This window comes from Diuraphis noxia, unplaced genomic scaffold (genome assembly GCF_037042655.1).
Source record: "Diuraphis noxia isolate RWA-SAM2 unplaced genomic scaffold, SU_Dnox_SAM2 contig0003, whole genome shotgun sequence".
Classification (NCBI taxonomy): domain Eukaryota; kingdom Metazoa; phylum Arthropoda; class Insecta; order Hemiptera; family Aphididae; genus Diuraphis; species Diuraphis noxia.
In genome coordinates, this window is record NW_028301713.1 from 40,317,120 (window position 1) to 40,331,949 (window position 14,830).

The 14,830-nt window shown below is 24.6% G+C and overlaps 1 protein-coding gene across 3 annotated transcripts in view; it reads left to right on the top strand.

The window, feature by feature from the left end:
• Positions 1 to 14,830, top strand: part of CngA (Cyclic nucleotide-gated ion channel subunit A) — a 187,432-nt gene that overhangs the window by 88,963 nt on the left and 83,639 nt on the right. For all 3 annotated transcript variants that reach the window (XM_089223064.1, XM_089223066.1, XM_089223065.1), the window contains exon 3: positions 1,016 to 1,171. In XM_089223064.1, coding sequence (XP_089079190.1) covers positions 1,016 to 1,171 — 156 coding nt within the window. The remainder of the gene's footprint in view (positions 1 to 1,015; positions 1,172 to 14,830) is intronic.

The following is a 14,830-nucleotide window of genomic DNA, read 5'->3' on the forward strand; positions in this document are numbered from 1 at the left end:
TTGTTTTATGTTCATAATGTTTAAGATGTTTGATCAAAGTTCTTCAAAAAATAAACAGTGTTTGCTATACGTAAATTATACTAATATCCTTTATAATAAATATTCCCTAATATTTGATATTCTTTCGAGCCAAAAAGACACAAGAGAAAGTTTAGACATTTATTCAAATTATTATTATTACTAACTTTATTAAGGTATACAATTTTTCTGAGAACAATAGTATATGACGTAACTTAGTTTCTCGAATTCGGTATAAGATATTTTAAAAGATATTTAGAATATCAATAGGTATTTTCCAAACTTATTTCATAAAAATAAATTGAATAAAGTATATTATTTGTTTAGTTAGTTTGCTAAACATTTTTTATTACACACCAAATGTTTAACTAATTAAAATCATTTTACAAAACCTATTATATTACTATTAAGTACATTCAATTACTCAGATAGGTAGTCCATTTACATTGACTAAGCCACAATTATACTAGTAATTTAATTATATTAAAATATCAAATTTTTAAATAAAATTATACGTGTACATTGTATATAAAGTTAAGAGTTCAAATTAAAATCTGATATGATGTATACAATACCTAAAAATTGAAATGCATAGGATTCTTCATCTATACAATATTTAATTTGGTAATTTATCGAACAACATATATTCATTTTTGTTTTGCTTATTATTCCATTATTATTTAACAAAAAAAAATGCGAAAGAATAAATACATCAATAAATCAGACAGTATGTTTAAAATTATATTATTTATTAGAGTGACCTGATTGTTTATGTCTTATGTGTGGATTAAAAGTAAAGACTTCACTGATTTTTGTATTGAATTTCCAGAAATTTATGAATTCTCACTTAGGAAATATTTTTTTATAGACATTAAATATTTAAAATTATTTTATAAAAAATAATAAAATTATAACACAAAGTTTCAATAAAAGTTTTATTTCAAATATTTATACCATTTTTTTATTTTTTATTATTTATTTTTTTATTTTTATATAGACAAACGAAGGTCAGGACACAATTATTTCGGATCGCCTTCAAGACACATCATTTCAATATACACCCACCGCACCATCAGTCATTTCAGGAAACGCATTTACTACCCCGTCAAAAATTCCCAACTCCATCAACAAACTGAACTTAATGCAGTCACACGTGAGTAAAATAAACTTTCTCTATAAAATATAGTCATTGGATACATTCGTATACAAAATCATAAAAACTAACCTACTCGAATAAACATTTTATAGAAAAACTTGCAAAGTTAAAAAAAAAAAAATAATATATGAAAAATACAATTTTCATAACATTAGGTATAATATAATATCATAGTAGATACTAGGAACCAAAAATAATGTCTTTCGCGTAGAATTGTGAAGTTATCTCACCACAATATTAATTTAAAAGACTCAATAATGGAGCAAAATCAAGGTTACAGAATAATATTAGTATTAAGGTTCATCGTTTCTTCACTATATTGTTATTATTTATTGACGAAACGTTTTTCCATAAAATTGTGATGCGAGACACGATATTATTTTACGTCTGAGAAATATGTAAGCCTTTATTCCTTCACAGTTTCTCTGGTGGAAATTTAGTTTACCTATATCAACTCAATAACGTACGATTAAACAAGTATTGTACGGCTTAAATATATATAATATATCTCAAACGGAATAATCACTTCTCACTGTTTTAACAATATAAAGCGTAAATTCTAACTATTTTTTTCAAAGAAACACATTATTATGTTACTACAGAAATATTAAAATAATGTTTACACCATAAATAAATACATGGCTATAAAATTATAGGTATCAAGACTAATAGTAATTAATATAATATACAAATAATTTTGTTTTTGAGTGTACAAAAACGGTTATTATTATTTAACTTCATTATGTTATAAAATCCATTTTTAATACGGTAATACAAATTAAAATCACATAACAATTTAAAATTGTATACTACATCCATGATCCGGTGTACCCCATCAATACCCAATACCTATTTAAAATATCACAATTATAACACTACAATGTTATAATATATTTGATTATTGGCTGTAGAAGACTATTGGCTACTGCTTAGTCCGTTAAATATTAAAATACCTCAATCAATTTTAACTTGTAATTCATTGTCAAATAAGTTATGAAATTGCATACTTAAAGCGCCGTGATATATTTTTTTATATTAATATATCAATATATCATTATGTTTTATGAATATACAAATGACATACGTTATGTTTAAGGATCGGTTAGATTACTTAATTTTATGTGGAAAACCAATAAACAATTTTTACGAAATAAATTAATTGAAAACAATTTTCTCTATTTATTTTGAAATGAATGTAAATTTATTTTTTCATTATAATATAATTTTCCAATTCCAACAATATAAACTCAATAACATTAATTTTATGCTCATTTAATCTACGAACAGCTTAACTTAGTTCAGAACTGCGTTACATAAATAAATGGCTTACTGCGCACTTTATAATCGAAAAAAGTACTTTCAACAAATTCTAGCAAAACCAAATTAATTATTGTTTTGTAAATCCATAAATTCTAATTATAATAAAACGTAGGTATGATTTTATAACTTAAATTTTTTCACTTAAATTACAACAAGATTTTGATTTCAAAGACAAAATAATTTCTATTTAACATGTTATTATTATTACGTTGGTACTTTTCTGTTGGACAACACAATTATTTAAATACAAATCATACTATTAAAAACATAAAGGAATATTAAAGAAATGATCAATACCATTCCTTGTTATAGTAATTTTAACTAATGAAACAAAATATTATTTTGAACTTTGTGTTTTAAATATACAACTGGTGAAAAAATAAATATTATCGAGTTGGATGAATTTATTTTTAGAGTGCATGTAAATATCTACGTATTCAAATTTAACTTACATCGTTTAAATTGATGAATTAACGAACAGAAATATGTCAAACGAACACGTGGAATCACATTTCATTAGAATTTATATTTTACAAACCAATGGCGATAAGGTGATGAATTCTCGTTTATCTATTGTGTTGTGTAAAGCTTATTCCAACCCCCCCCCCCTCCTTACAATTTATTTAATAAAATGTTAGTCATAATATTATACTCAATTAGAATCAAAATATTGAATTTGTTTTCATGTTTTATGATATTATCACATATTATTATTGTTATTTCGTATGGCATAATGGCATGTTATTACAATATGAGATTGTGGTTGAACCATAACCACAGTTACAAAACAGTGATTATAACTCAATATGATATCATTTTAATGATGATTTGATTTTGCACCTATAATTAATACGTTAGTAATAAAATATGATATAAAAGTGCATTTTCATTGTTTTTTGGGTTTTTCTTCAGTCTTAATATTATTATCTGTTGGATATAGATTTTTCATAGAAATACATGTGCAAAATAAAATTTTCTTTTAATTGGTTAATAAATAAATATAATTTATTGACAGCAAGTACCTATGCTTTATGTGAAGTCTTGGTTAGTAAATCATTAATAAATACCTCTTCTAGTCACCCCTCTCCAAATTTCGGACAATGGTAAATTCCGAATTGAATTGCATACCATTACACCGTATAAGGTACTCAGGAACTAAACTCTATTAAAATAATAGAGTTTTACTTACCAGTTTTCTAAAATATTTCAATGAAAAATATAGCTTATTATAATTCTATTTTATATTGTACTATCTAATGTTTGAAGTTTGAAAATAAAGTTTTTGAGTGCAAAAAATCGATGATGGTTATTTATCAAGTATTCATAATATAGCCAATGAGTTCTAGGTGGTTCGAAAATTAATATTAATGCTGTGAGTGCCATGGTAAACATATTAGTTATAACTAAGTAATATTTTATAGATTTTAAAATTTTCATGAAACATTCATGAAATTTTCAAACACTTATTTTATATTAAAATAAAACAAAAACAATTATGTTTCCCCAAGTCCTGACCTACATTTCCAGGCATGGGCACTTATGCTAATGACAGGGCAATATTGTAAAGTGAAAAAAAAACAATGATAGTATCTATAGAAAATTTAACAAATCCATTAAGCACCTGATCCAATAGGCGACGAATTAGAATAAACGCACAAATGATCGTCACGTCATGTAGATCCTTAATATTTTATACTCCAGCATTTAAAAATAGAAGAAATAGATTAAGTGTGTGGAAAATCAAATATTTAGAAGCCGAGCTTTGAGTAAAGTACACATAACATGAGATCTGAACTAACAAAAAGTAAAACACTCGTTGTGTATCATCAGTTCCATATCATGTTATATAGGAATATAATGTAAATCCTAAGTTTTAATTCATACGAATTAATCGAATTTTAATTTAATATTAAATGAAATTCTGCAGTTAAGATCTTATTTTACGAAACGGTGTAAAATGTGATGCCGTGCCAAGACATCTCAGCCAAGGCTTTCGAATTCATTGCTTACACGTTTATAGCTTACGCCCCCTGGTATGCGATAACGATGACTGGCTAGTCGTTACATATAAGCTATGAGATAAAAACGATATTGACCGACTATGGCATTCGAATATTATACTCTTTAATCATGACACATTCATAAATTTGGTCATTTTTTATATTGCTTTAAGAATATCAACACAATTATTTTAATCTATTGAATATAAAAAAGTCAAATTTTCAAATTTTTTGTGTTTAAATAAAAATTAATTGTTTAAATTAATCAACTTGATTGGACAGATACAATGATACAATTCTTTAGTTATAACTATCACTATTAATCATATTTTGTGAATATAATTTTATTTTTAAGTTAAAATTGTTTAATTAATTTACTTTTGAAATTGATATCATCAAACAATATTTATGATCAAAAATATACAATATACATATTAACAATTAACACTAGGTTCAAAAAAATTAAATCCTCTGTTGAATCACATTTTTTTTAAAGAGTATTTTATAGTGGCATAGCCCATTAAAAAGGATTCTTGATGTTATTTCCACGAAATTGAGTTCATATATGCATATTATTTTGTTAACGGCAGCGTGATAGCGAAACATTATTTTAACGTTCAAAGATGTAATATACTCATACATAGGATTAACCATCCCATATATATTTTATGTACCCGTTTTAATGTAAATGAAATTTACACTCATTTGTATAAAATCTATACATTCTGATTTTTACAATAATCGTTCAACAAATGTAAATTTTCAAAAAAAAATCTCTAAAACACCTCAGTAATAATAATACATCAAGAAACCCCTTTTATTTTGTACGTCAATCACTACGGATTTCTTTTGTTCTGTCTTTTAAAAAATATATTTAAATAGAAACGATTCCACAATAATTAAACCCCGACAGAAAATACGTGACCCGGATTTGATAGTATACTCATACTTATTCTAAAATTGTTTTCATTTATTTTTTAAATCATGCTTTTATTTTGTTGTTGTGTATATCTGTCAAAAAGTTTCGAAACAATTAACATGTTTCAATCGGCTATTGCGATAGTGAATACTGATAGAAAATTGGATTAGGTTAATAATTTGAACACTGTTTAAAGTTAGAAAATATCCAATTTTATTTCAAATTAATCTCGAAAAATTACGGAAATATATGAATATTTGGCTTCATCAGTTTTTGATAGCATTTTTATCAAATATTAAAATTAGCCTTTTCTAGTCCTAATAATATTTTCAAAATGTTTTTTTTTTGTTTTGAGCTATTTATAAACGATTTCAATTTTAACAATTTTTTTATTTTATCAAAATTTATTTTTATAACATTTTTAAATTAAAAAATACATATATCATAGGTAAGCATAACCTACGCTTTTATAAGTGTTTATATTAAAATGTTGGCAAATTTGAATGTTTAAATGAAAAATAATAGTTTTTTCAATGATTTTAGTTATTTTATTTTCATTCAAAAATTATTAAAAGTAAGGACTCTTCACCATTATTTATATATTTGTATATTATTATACATATACGATATACATTATACATATCTTATTATAAGCTATTTTTAGCAAAAACATATTAACACCATTATAAGGGACATTGGTATTGATTTATGATGTGTTTACTTAACAATAACAATATAATATGCGAAGTCTCTGGAAAAATAAGTACAGATTACCAATATACTTATTTAATAATCAACTACTAGGTAGTAATTCCACACTTAAATAATAAAAAATTTATAGAAGCTGATACAAAACCTCTGCTCAAAATAGTTTTTCGTATGTCAATATTACAATTAAATTCAAATTGAACGCATATTTTACGTTATAATAGCTTAATCATTCAAAAAATATGCCTGAAATCAATATACATCAAAGCAATTTCTTCTAAGAACAAATATTTAAATAATATTTATTTAATACATTATTATTTATATAATAATTTAATAGCATATTTCTAATGTATACGGTACATAGATATAAAACACTAAAATTATTATTTTTCTTAATGTTATAAATCTTTATTTTGGTGAATTGCAAAAGTAGTCATTTGCCATTTCATTAGTTAATACAAATGCACTTTCCAATAATAGGTGCAAGGTTATATATGTTTACTGTTTTATATTACGTTCAAACATTTTAGAGATTGGAGTTCCATTAAACGGATGAAATACGTGAATAATGTATTTTAACAATAGGCTCATCATATATTTGTTAAGCATAATATAAGATACTCTCCAATATGTTTGGCTGTATTTATATTCATGTAGTTTTGATATTAAATAAAAAGTATGTGGTATAACAAATATAGGTACCTATGTTTAATAACATTTAACTTGCATTGCAATTTTCAAATCAGTCAGAATTTATAAATTAATAATTTATGATACATCAAAATGTATATTAATTTATAAATTCTGACTGATTTGAAAATTGCAATGCAAGTTAAATGTTATTATTATATTAATTTATAAAAAATGTATAACCATATTTGATTAAAATCATAAGATCATAAGATATTCACAAAATTCCAAAGTAAATAAATGGCTTGGAAAAATTATTTTTAAATAAGAAAATATAATTAAAAAAGTATCTCCGCTAAGAATCTTATATTTAAATTAAAAGTAAGTCTATATTTTTAAACTTGAGAAATTAGCATAGTTGGTTATACTACCTATGTACTAATTGTTGTGTCGTTAGACTTACGCAACTGTGTAAATATATAAAATATGTATGTTTAACACAAAAATAATATTAACGTCTATTATAGTAAACACTAAACAAACATGTATTTAAATACAAATTTAAGGATTTATTTTAACAATATAGAGTTGAAACTAAATAAATATATTAACAGTCTAATAATACTTGTTTACTTATAAATAACTCAAAATTGTGAATAATTATGGAAAACTAAAAGTTATTTGGACTGCATACAAAATAAATTATTAAAACAAAAACATACAAAACGTTATAAGATTAATAAATTTAATATTGTGTAAAAAACAAAAAGTTGAATCAATAAAACCGGAATAAACTAATCTAGAAAATTCTGCTAGAAAATAACTAGATTCTTAGCTTAATGCTTTAACAAATTGGAAAATTCGGAAATATCTACTATTTTAATACGAAGTTGATTTTTCCTGATTTTTCCTGATTTCTACAGGTTACTTTATTGGACTTAATAGAAATATTACCAAAAATAAATCATTAAATTATATATTATTCAAATTATATTATTATGTTCCTATAAAATGGAAATGTATTTTGTGTATAACTTGAAATGGTTCTATGGCCAATATGTGAATAATAAAGTCAATGTAGGATATAATACAGCACACACATTTTATAATTTTTAAAACATTGGTACTTGTTTGCATGATATTATTATTAAACCTATGAGCTTAAATGAAAGCATTATTGTGATAATATATTACATTGTTTTATTATAAACTATTATTTTATTTATATTTGAACTGATATATTTTTGATTAACAAATACTTTTACAGTAGGCGGGCACCGTAATATGTTATACGTATTTTATGTGAAATTTAAATGAATGTGTTTCATCATTATTTTTTAAAAATGTATAGGTAAACCATTTATAATTTTTAAAAATATTGTAATATTATTATTTGTATCATACTATCACGATATTGAATAACTTCATGAACATAAATTGTATTTATTTATGTTAATGATTTGAAGTTTAATTGCTATATAAGTTGCATAATACAAAAAATATGACTGTTTTTGAATAGTTTTTAAATCCTTCTTTTCAAGGTTTAAATTTATATGTTAAGTTGAAATATCTGATTTTGACATCAGACTTCAAAAAAATGTCAATTTTATTTCGTAATCTAAAGCAAAATAAGCATAAAATAAGAATGAAAATAGAATGAAATTAAATTGAAATAAAGTATTTTTGAGAAGTATTTTTTTTATATATATATATCTAGTGCAAATGATTGATGTATATATTGTATATTTATACCAAGGAAAGCACACAGAACTATTAAGTTTGTTTTATCTTATCATATGTAATATAATTTAAGTAGTTATAACGTACTCTTCATAATTATGATACATTTTGTTAACGTAAACACGTATTTAATTAATTATATTTATTTATTAGCAAACAATTTCGGAATCAATTCACTAATATTATTTTAATATTAAATATAAAGTTGTTTTCACAAAATCTATAATGTTATAAAAAACTATTTAATCCTTATGGGATTTTAGACCTTCAAAAATTTAATTGCACCCGAAAACTAAAACACCTTCATGAATGTAATATAATATTCTCCCAGGACCTTGCAAAGGACAAAATAATGGAATTTCGTAAAATACTTGATCGACCTATATAGCTATATGTGATAGGATTTAAGTCATACCAAAATGTAATGGACGTGATTTTATATATTATATAAAAAAAAAAAAAATAACCGAATATAGGTGGAAATGGATCCGTTAACATTCATAACGTTTAGCCAGATTACTATGATCGGCAATTTTAGATTTTCTTATTCTTATTCTCAAAGTATGGGAAGTGTTTCATTCTCCATTTCTCTGACTCCACAATCGCTTAACTAGATTTTAAAGTTTAAAATGTATTCTCAAATGGTGTAGAATTTTAAATGGATTCACTTATAAATCCTGAGGAGATTATAATAAACCTATGGAAATCACGTAATATTTTTCATTTTTTTTCTGCCTTTTGAAATATTTATTGTTACCAAAATTCATTATTCTAAAAAATTCTAAAAAAAAGAATTAAAATTCCGTGTCTATTAATCTATTAAGAAACAATTCAAAATATAATAACGATGGGAACGTATTACTTAAAAAAAATCTACAGAAAATTAAAATCGGTCACAATATTTAACAATATATAGAATGCATATTAAACTTATTAACATAGATATAAAAATGTAAATTATATAACTTGTAAATAATTTAGATTTAAACCCATTGTTGCCAATGGCCATATAGTTGCCGAGGCTTAAGTCTAAAAAAAAAAAATAGATATAAAACTTAATTACTAAAAACTATTTTTGTATAATGGTTAAATTGATTCTTAATGTAAATTTTTTATTCTTTTGCACATTTGAAATTCATAGTGTTCCATATTGTTACCTGATTTACAAAATTTAAAAAAATATAGTTCTATAATTTTAAGTTTAGATGATGAATGTCATAAATACTTTAAATAATAATTATATAATAATAAACATATAATATACATGTGTGTGTGTGTGTACTGTATATTTTAATTTTCTAATGCAAATATGAATTTATAATTGTATAGCTTTAGGGTTTAAAAAAATTGTGTTCCGACCATTGTCGACGATGGACGACCGTCGACTATTATTGCCATAAATGAGGTGAATAATAAAAAAAATAAATACCATCATCAATTAATAATATCATAGCTTTGGATGATATGTTATGTGTAATACATTGAACTATACTATCATATATTACATTATTATGTAGAATAAAACGTGTAGTTTAAAATCCCCAATAAAATGGATAGACATTAGTCGTGTTCTAACCCATTTAATAATAACTTGATTCATAAAATATATAATAATATGTACAGTGCACATATATCTATCTATTGCATTTATAAATAATCTCACTGTCTAAAATTATTATTGATTTATTAATTCCTGAGATTTAGAGACAACAAAACATATTAAATTATATTTTCATTTATATTCAAACGAATATTAATCATTTATTTTGAAAGCTATAAATTGAAATTTTTATTAGTTGGTTCAGTATAGCACAGAAGACATTGTGCTAACAAATAAATTATTGTATATAGGTTTTTGATCAAACAAAAATTATTAGTGTCATTACTCTTACAGGCGACCCGCGGAGTGATCGAGTAGGATAAAGTGTTAGTATTTTCGAGCACTGTCACCAAAACCAAATAGTTATCGGTTGTTTTCTAATGATGCAAGGAAAATTGAACTTCAATTACTGTTCCCTAGTGATATAAAATAATATTCCTGGAAAATTGACCATCGTAAAATCAAGTCGCTGATTGCAGTACAAAACATTACTACTGTTTATATTAATTAACTATGAAAAGCCAAAGACTCAATCCATTTTCGTAACTACTAATCCAAATACGAAACACCCACGAGTCTTCAAAATTATCACTGGAGTATGGATATCGATGACTAGAAAAGTTTTTAATTTCCCCGCGTGTGCATCACTAAATTCTCGTGTTTGGTAAAATGTATTTTGTTCTGTAATTTCAACAACTGAACATAATCCTTTCGCTTTTTGTCTTAAAAACGCTAAGAGTTGCTGACTAAACGTGTTATTTCATTCCCTCGACAAATATTTTAAAAGTTTTATCATATATATATATATATATATATATATATATATACCGACGTCCCACATATTTAAATTGAAGACTATGCTCGACCTGACATTTTGGGGAATTCAATAATGCATGACGATCCAACCGTGTATATATTTTAAAGTAACCAATTAGACTTTGCACGCTTAAATATATTAAGATTTACAACGCATTTTCTAATGGTTATACCGTTGAATAAAAATCATTTTGACAGCTTTTTCAAAATATTTAGCTACATCTACATTGATCTATTTTTTATATTGTTGTTTTATGTTGCACTGCTTCAATTTCTATACATTTAGCAATGACAAATTATATAATTTCAACGTTAGATTTTTCTGGAAATCCCTCCAATTTTTTTTTTCATCATGGTTACGATTTCTTAATTTCGTATTTATATATTTATTACGAATGTCTTCATAACCATATATTGTCCCTGATTGATAAAAAAAAAAACAAACAAACAAACTTTAGGCATAACCTAATCATAAATATTTCAATATAACATCAGCAAAATAATTTACATTATTTCATAAGGTTATCGTCAATTTAATGTACGAAAAAATACTTTAAGGTGTTAATAGTATCCTAAAAAAAATATTACACGTGTATAAACTATGAAATATTTTTATTTTTTTTGTGGCTTCTTTCATAATTATACTTTACAACGGTTACAGAATTCTGAAAATGTTCTATAGCACATTTTTACATCAGCGTATAAGAAAATTAATTGAAACACAAATAATTTTTTATTATTAAAATAATTGAAACAATATAATATTAATTATTTTCTACTACGAGTATACAAAATACTATTATACTAGAAATCAAGCTTTTTTTTAATGAACTTATCCTTAAAAATACTTCAACTTTCAAGTTAAGTAAAACAGTGTATTGAATAAAAACAATTGAGTTAAAGTAGAAATATATTATTTTATTGTGTAAAGGCATGCCATAAATTGCTTACGACGACAACGGTAGATTGTGTTCCTATTCAATTCCAGTTTTAGAAATTTATAAAATCCCATATGTATGTTTAAAATAATTAAAAATATTATCGAATATCGAGTAAAGTGTAATTTTTTGTTAAATAAGTAGTCTTTTTATCTGACATGTATTATTAATTAATTTTATTTGACACATCATATGTATGCGATCATGTGAATTTTTTACAGCACGCTGCTAATTATATTATGTTTATAATTTAGTTATCCAATCTCGTGGATGGCTTAAAACAAATCGGTTTTACTCTTTAATTTTTTTTTTCACAAAAGTCTCTTCACGTATTGTTCATTGACTGATAATATAAAGCCATAAAGAACAGTTTTAACTAATGTTATTTTACAACATACTATTGGTAGGTATAAATTTTAACATATTAAAAGCATAGTATATTATATTTTCGCAAGGCTAAATTACTGTTATAATATTATAGTAATGATTATATTAGTTTTAAGATTCTGTTTCAATAAATATGAATTAAATGAACTCTATACTACTTCTAAATTAAAACAAATAATGACACATTTGCAAAACATTATTTATATATAAAACTAATTTAAGAAACTATTGTATCATTTATATGTAACTAAATAGTAAGTACCTTCATTTGCTAATAACCTTAGCAGTTGAAGCTTTACCATGAATAAAAAAAAAAAAATTAAATTAGATACAAGGTAATACCACTATAATTGAATATTCAAAAAATTTATTAAATAGCACTATAACATCAAGTAGCAGACTCAGAGCTATTATTATAACTACGCTATAAATGGGAAAATATGGCATATGCAATATATAATTTAAAAGTTTGAAGTATAAAATGAAAAAAAATATTTCGTGAACATGGTAATTTATTGTGTCACGATAAAAATCTAAATTAATACAATTTGGGTTTATACAAGCTATAGTTAATTGTGTAAGATTGTGCAGTCTAGTGTATTTTAAGAGTGTCTTACAATTGTTACCAAATAGATAGGCCTCACATCTTCCTTCCTCACTATGCAATAGGTTTAAAGACGTTTTGAACGAACAGTGATGTAGTACATATGGTTTCAAACCATCAACTATATTGTGTACTTCCCATTAGCTGTAGGTTTTGTGTTCTAGTTGAAGATACAAGATTACCGACAAATAAATTATCCTCTTCTCTTCATACGCGACGACAACCCGGTTATTTGTTTCCTAGCGGATGGCGGGGTCAAGTGCAATTCCCCTACCGCTATGAAATCCGGAACTAAGATATCAACTCACCTACTAAGCTATTTTATATAATATCTTATTTGTACGATATTTTATTCTATGACGAAAGCGGGAAAAACAAATGTAAGTTCTTACTTAAACTACGTGTCCAGGTACCAGGCCCTGGCCATATTATAGTCGCATTCATGGTATTATATAATGTTTAGTGTTTTTAGGACCCACTGCAGAGAAAAAAAAATGTTATTTGTTCGTATATTGAAGTACAAAGAAATATAATTTTAAAATAAAAATTGTACTCGTATCATATTGCATAAATTTAATTATTTATAATCCTTTTCTTGAAAATACTAAACCCAATCTCAAATGACATTTTTCTTCAAATTGTTTGATCATTCCATTCATTTTGTGACCGCAATAATTGTTTGAAAAAATACAACATTATTTTGGTCCAAATGAAATCAACAAAATGAAAGACGGGTGATACTAACATGTGCAACGACTGTATACATATGGTAGGTGTACTGAATAAACGAAAACAAGCCTTAGGTTAATGTATACACTCCCGTTCGAATAATTTTTCAACTTGGCACAATATGCTGCTGTAATCAATAAACTGTCAAATTAATTGTAATGATAATTACGTAGTACGATTATAACATATTGACATAATATTATTAAAATAACATTGGATTTTTGTTTACCTATTATACCTGATATTATAGTTGTTAACTTTTAAACCCTCAACAATAACCCTGAATATCAAAACACAAAATATTTAATTTAAATCACATTATAAACTATATGAATCGATAAAATAAAATATTATGTAGTTTTTTCACTTAAATTCTTTATACGGACTTTATGATGTTTATTTTTCTGTAGTAAAATCAAAATAATATTATTGCATGAAAACTAATTTAAAAATTTAACAGCATAACCTTGAAGTACGACTAGTCATAGGCGCAACTAGGGGGATGCTTGGGGGTGCTGAAGCACCCCCAGATCAAAAACACCAAAATTGGAAAAATCATATGAAAAAGTTTTTTATTTGTTTTACGTAAGGTTGTTTAAATATTTAAAAATATGTTGTTAATAAAATTACTTCTTCAGAAATATTGGAAATATATTCAAATTTCACTAATAAAAGAAAAATAGTATTAGTATAAAATAGTATATTATATATTATGTATAATATTGTATATTATGTAAATATAGTATTATTACCTAACCTTTGAGATAGATTGTGCCTCATGTAATAAGTGACTGCTAAAAATGCGAATTGTATAATTATTTTGACATCAGTTATGAAAAAAAATAAATATTATTTATCTGTTTATACTAGGTAGGTCATTATTTGAATCACCTGAATAATAATATAGGTAATACACCTAATGTATTTATGAGGTAAATATTAGTGTGCTTATGTTTTTATAATGTATTTAAGATTGGTTATAGTAATTATTAAATTGAAGTATGGTACTTGGGGTGTGGAGGCGTAGCCCCCACGGGTCTGTTTCACCAGCATAATTTTAGCACCCCCAGGCGGTGTTTGGCCTCTAGTTGCGCCTATGCGACTAGTACGAGAGTATAATTCTGTTATGATATTTATATCATTGATCGATAAACAAAAATAACATAAAAACGGATAGATTCATACACAAATATAAACACAAAACAACTAGATATAGATTTTAAATGTGTAGGTACACACAAAATGAACATATTCTCAAAATG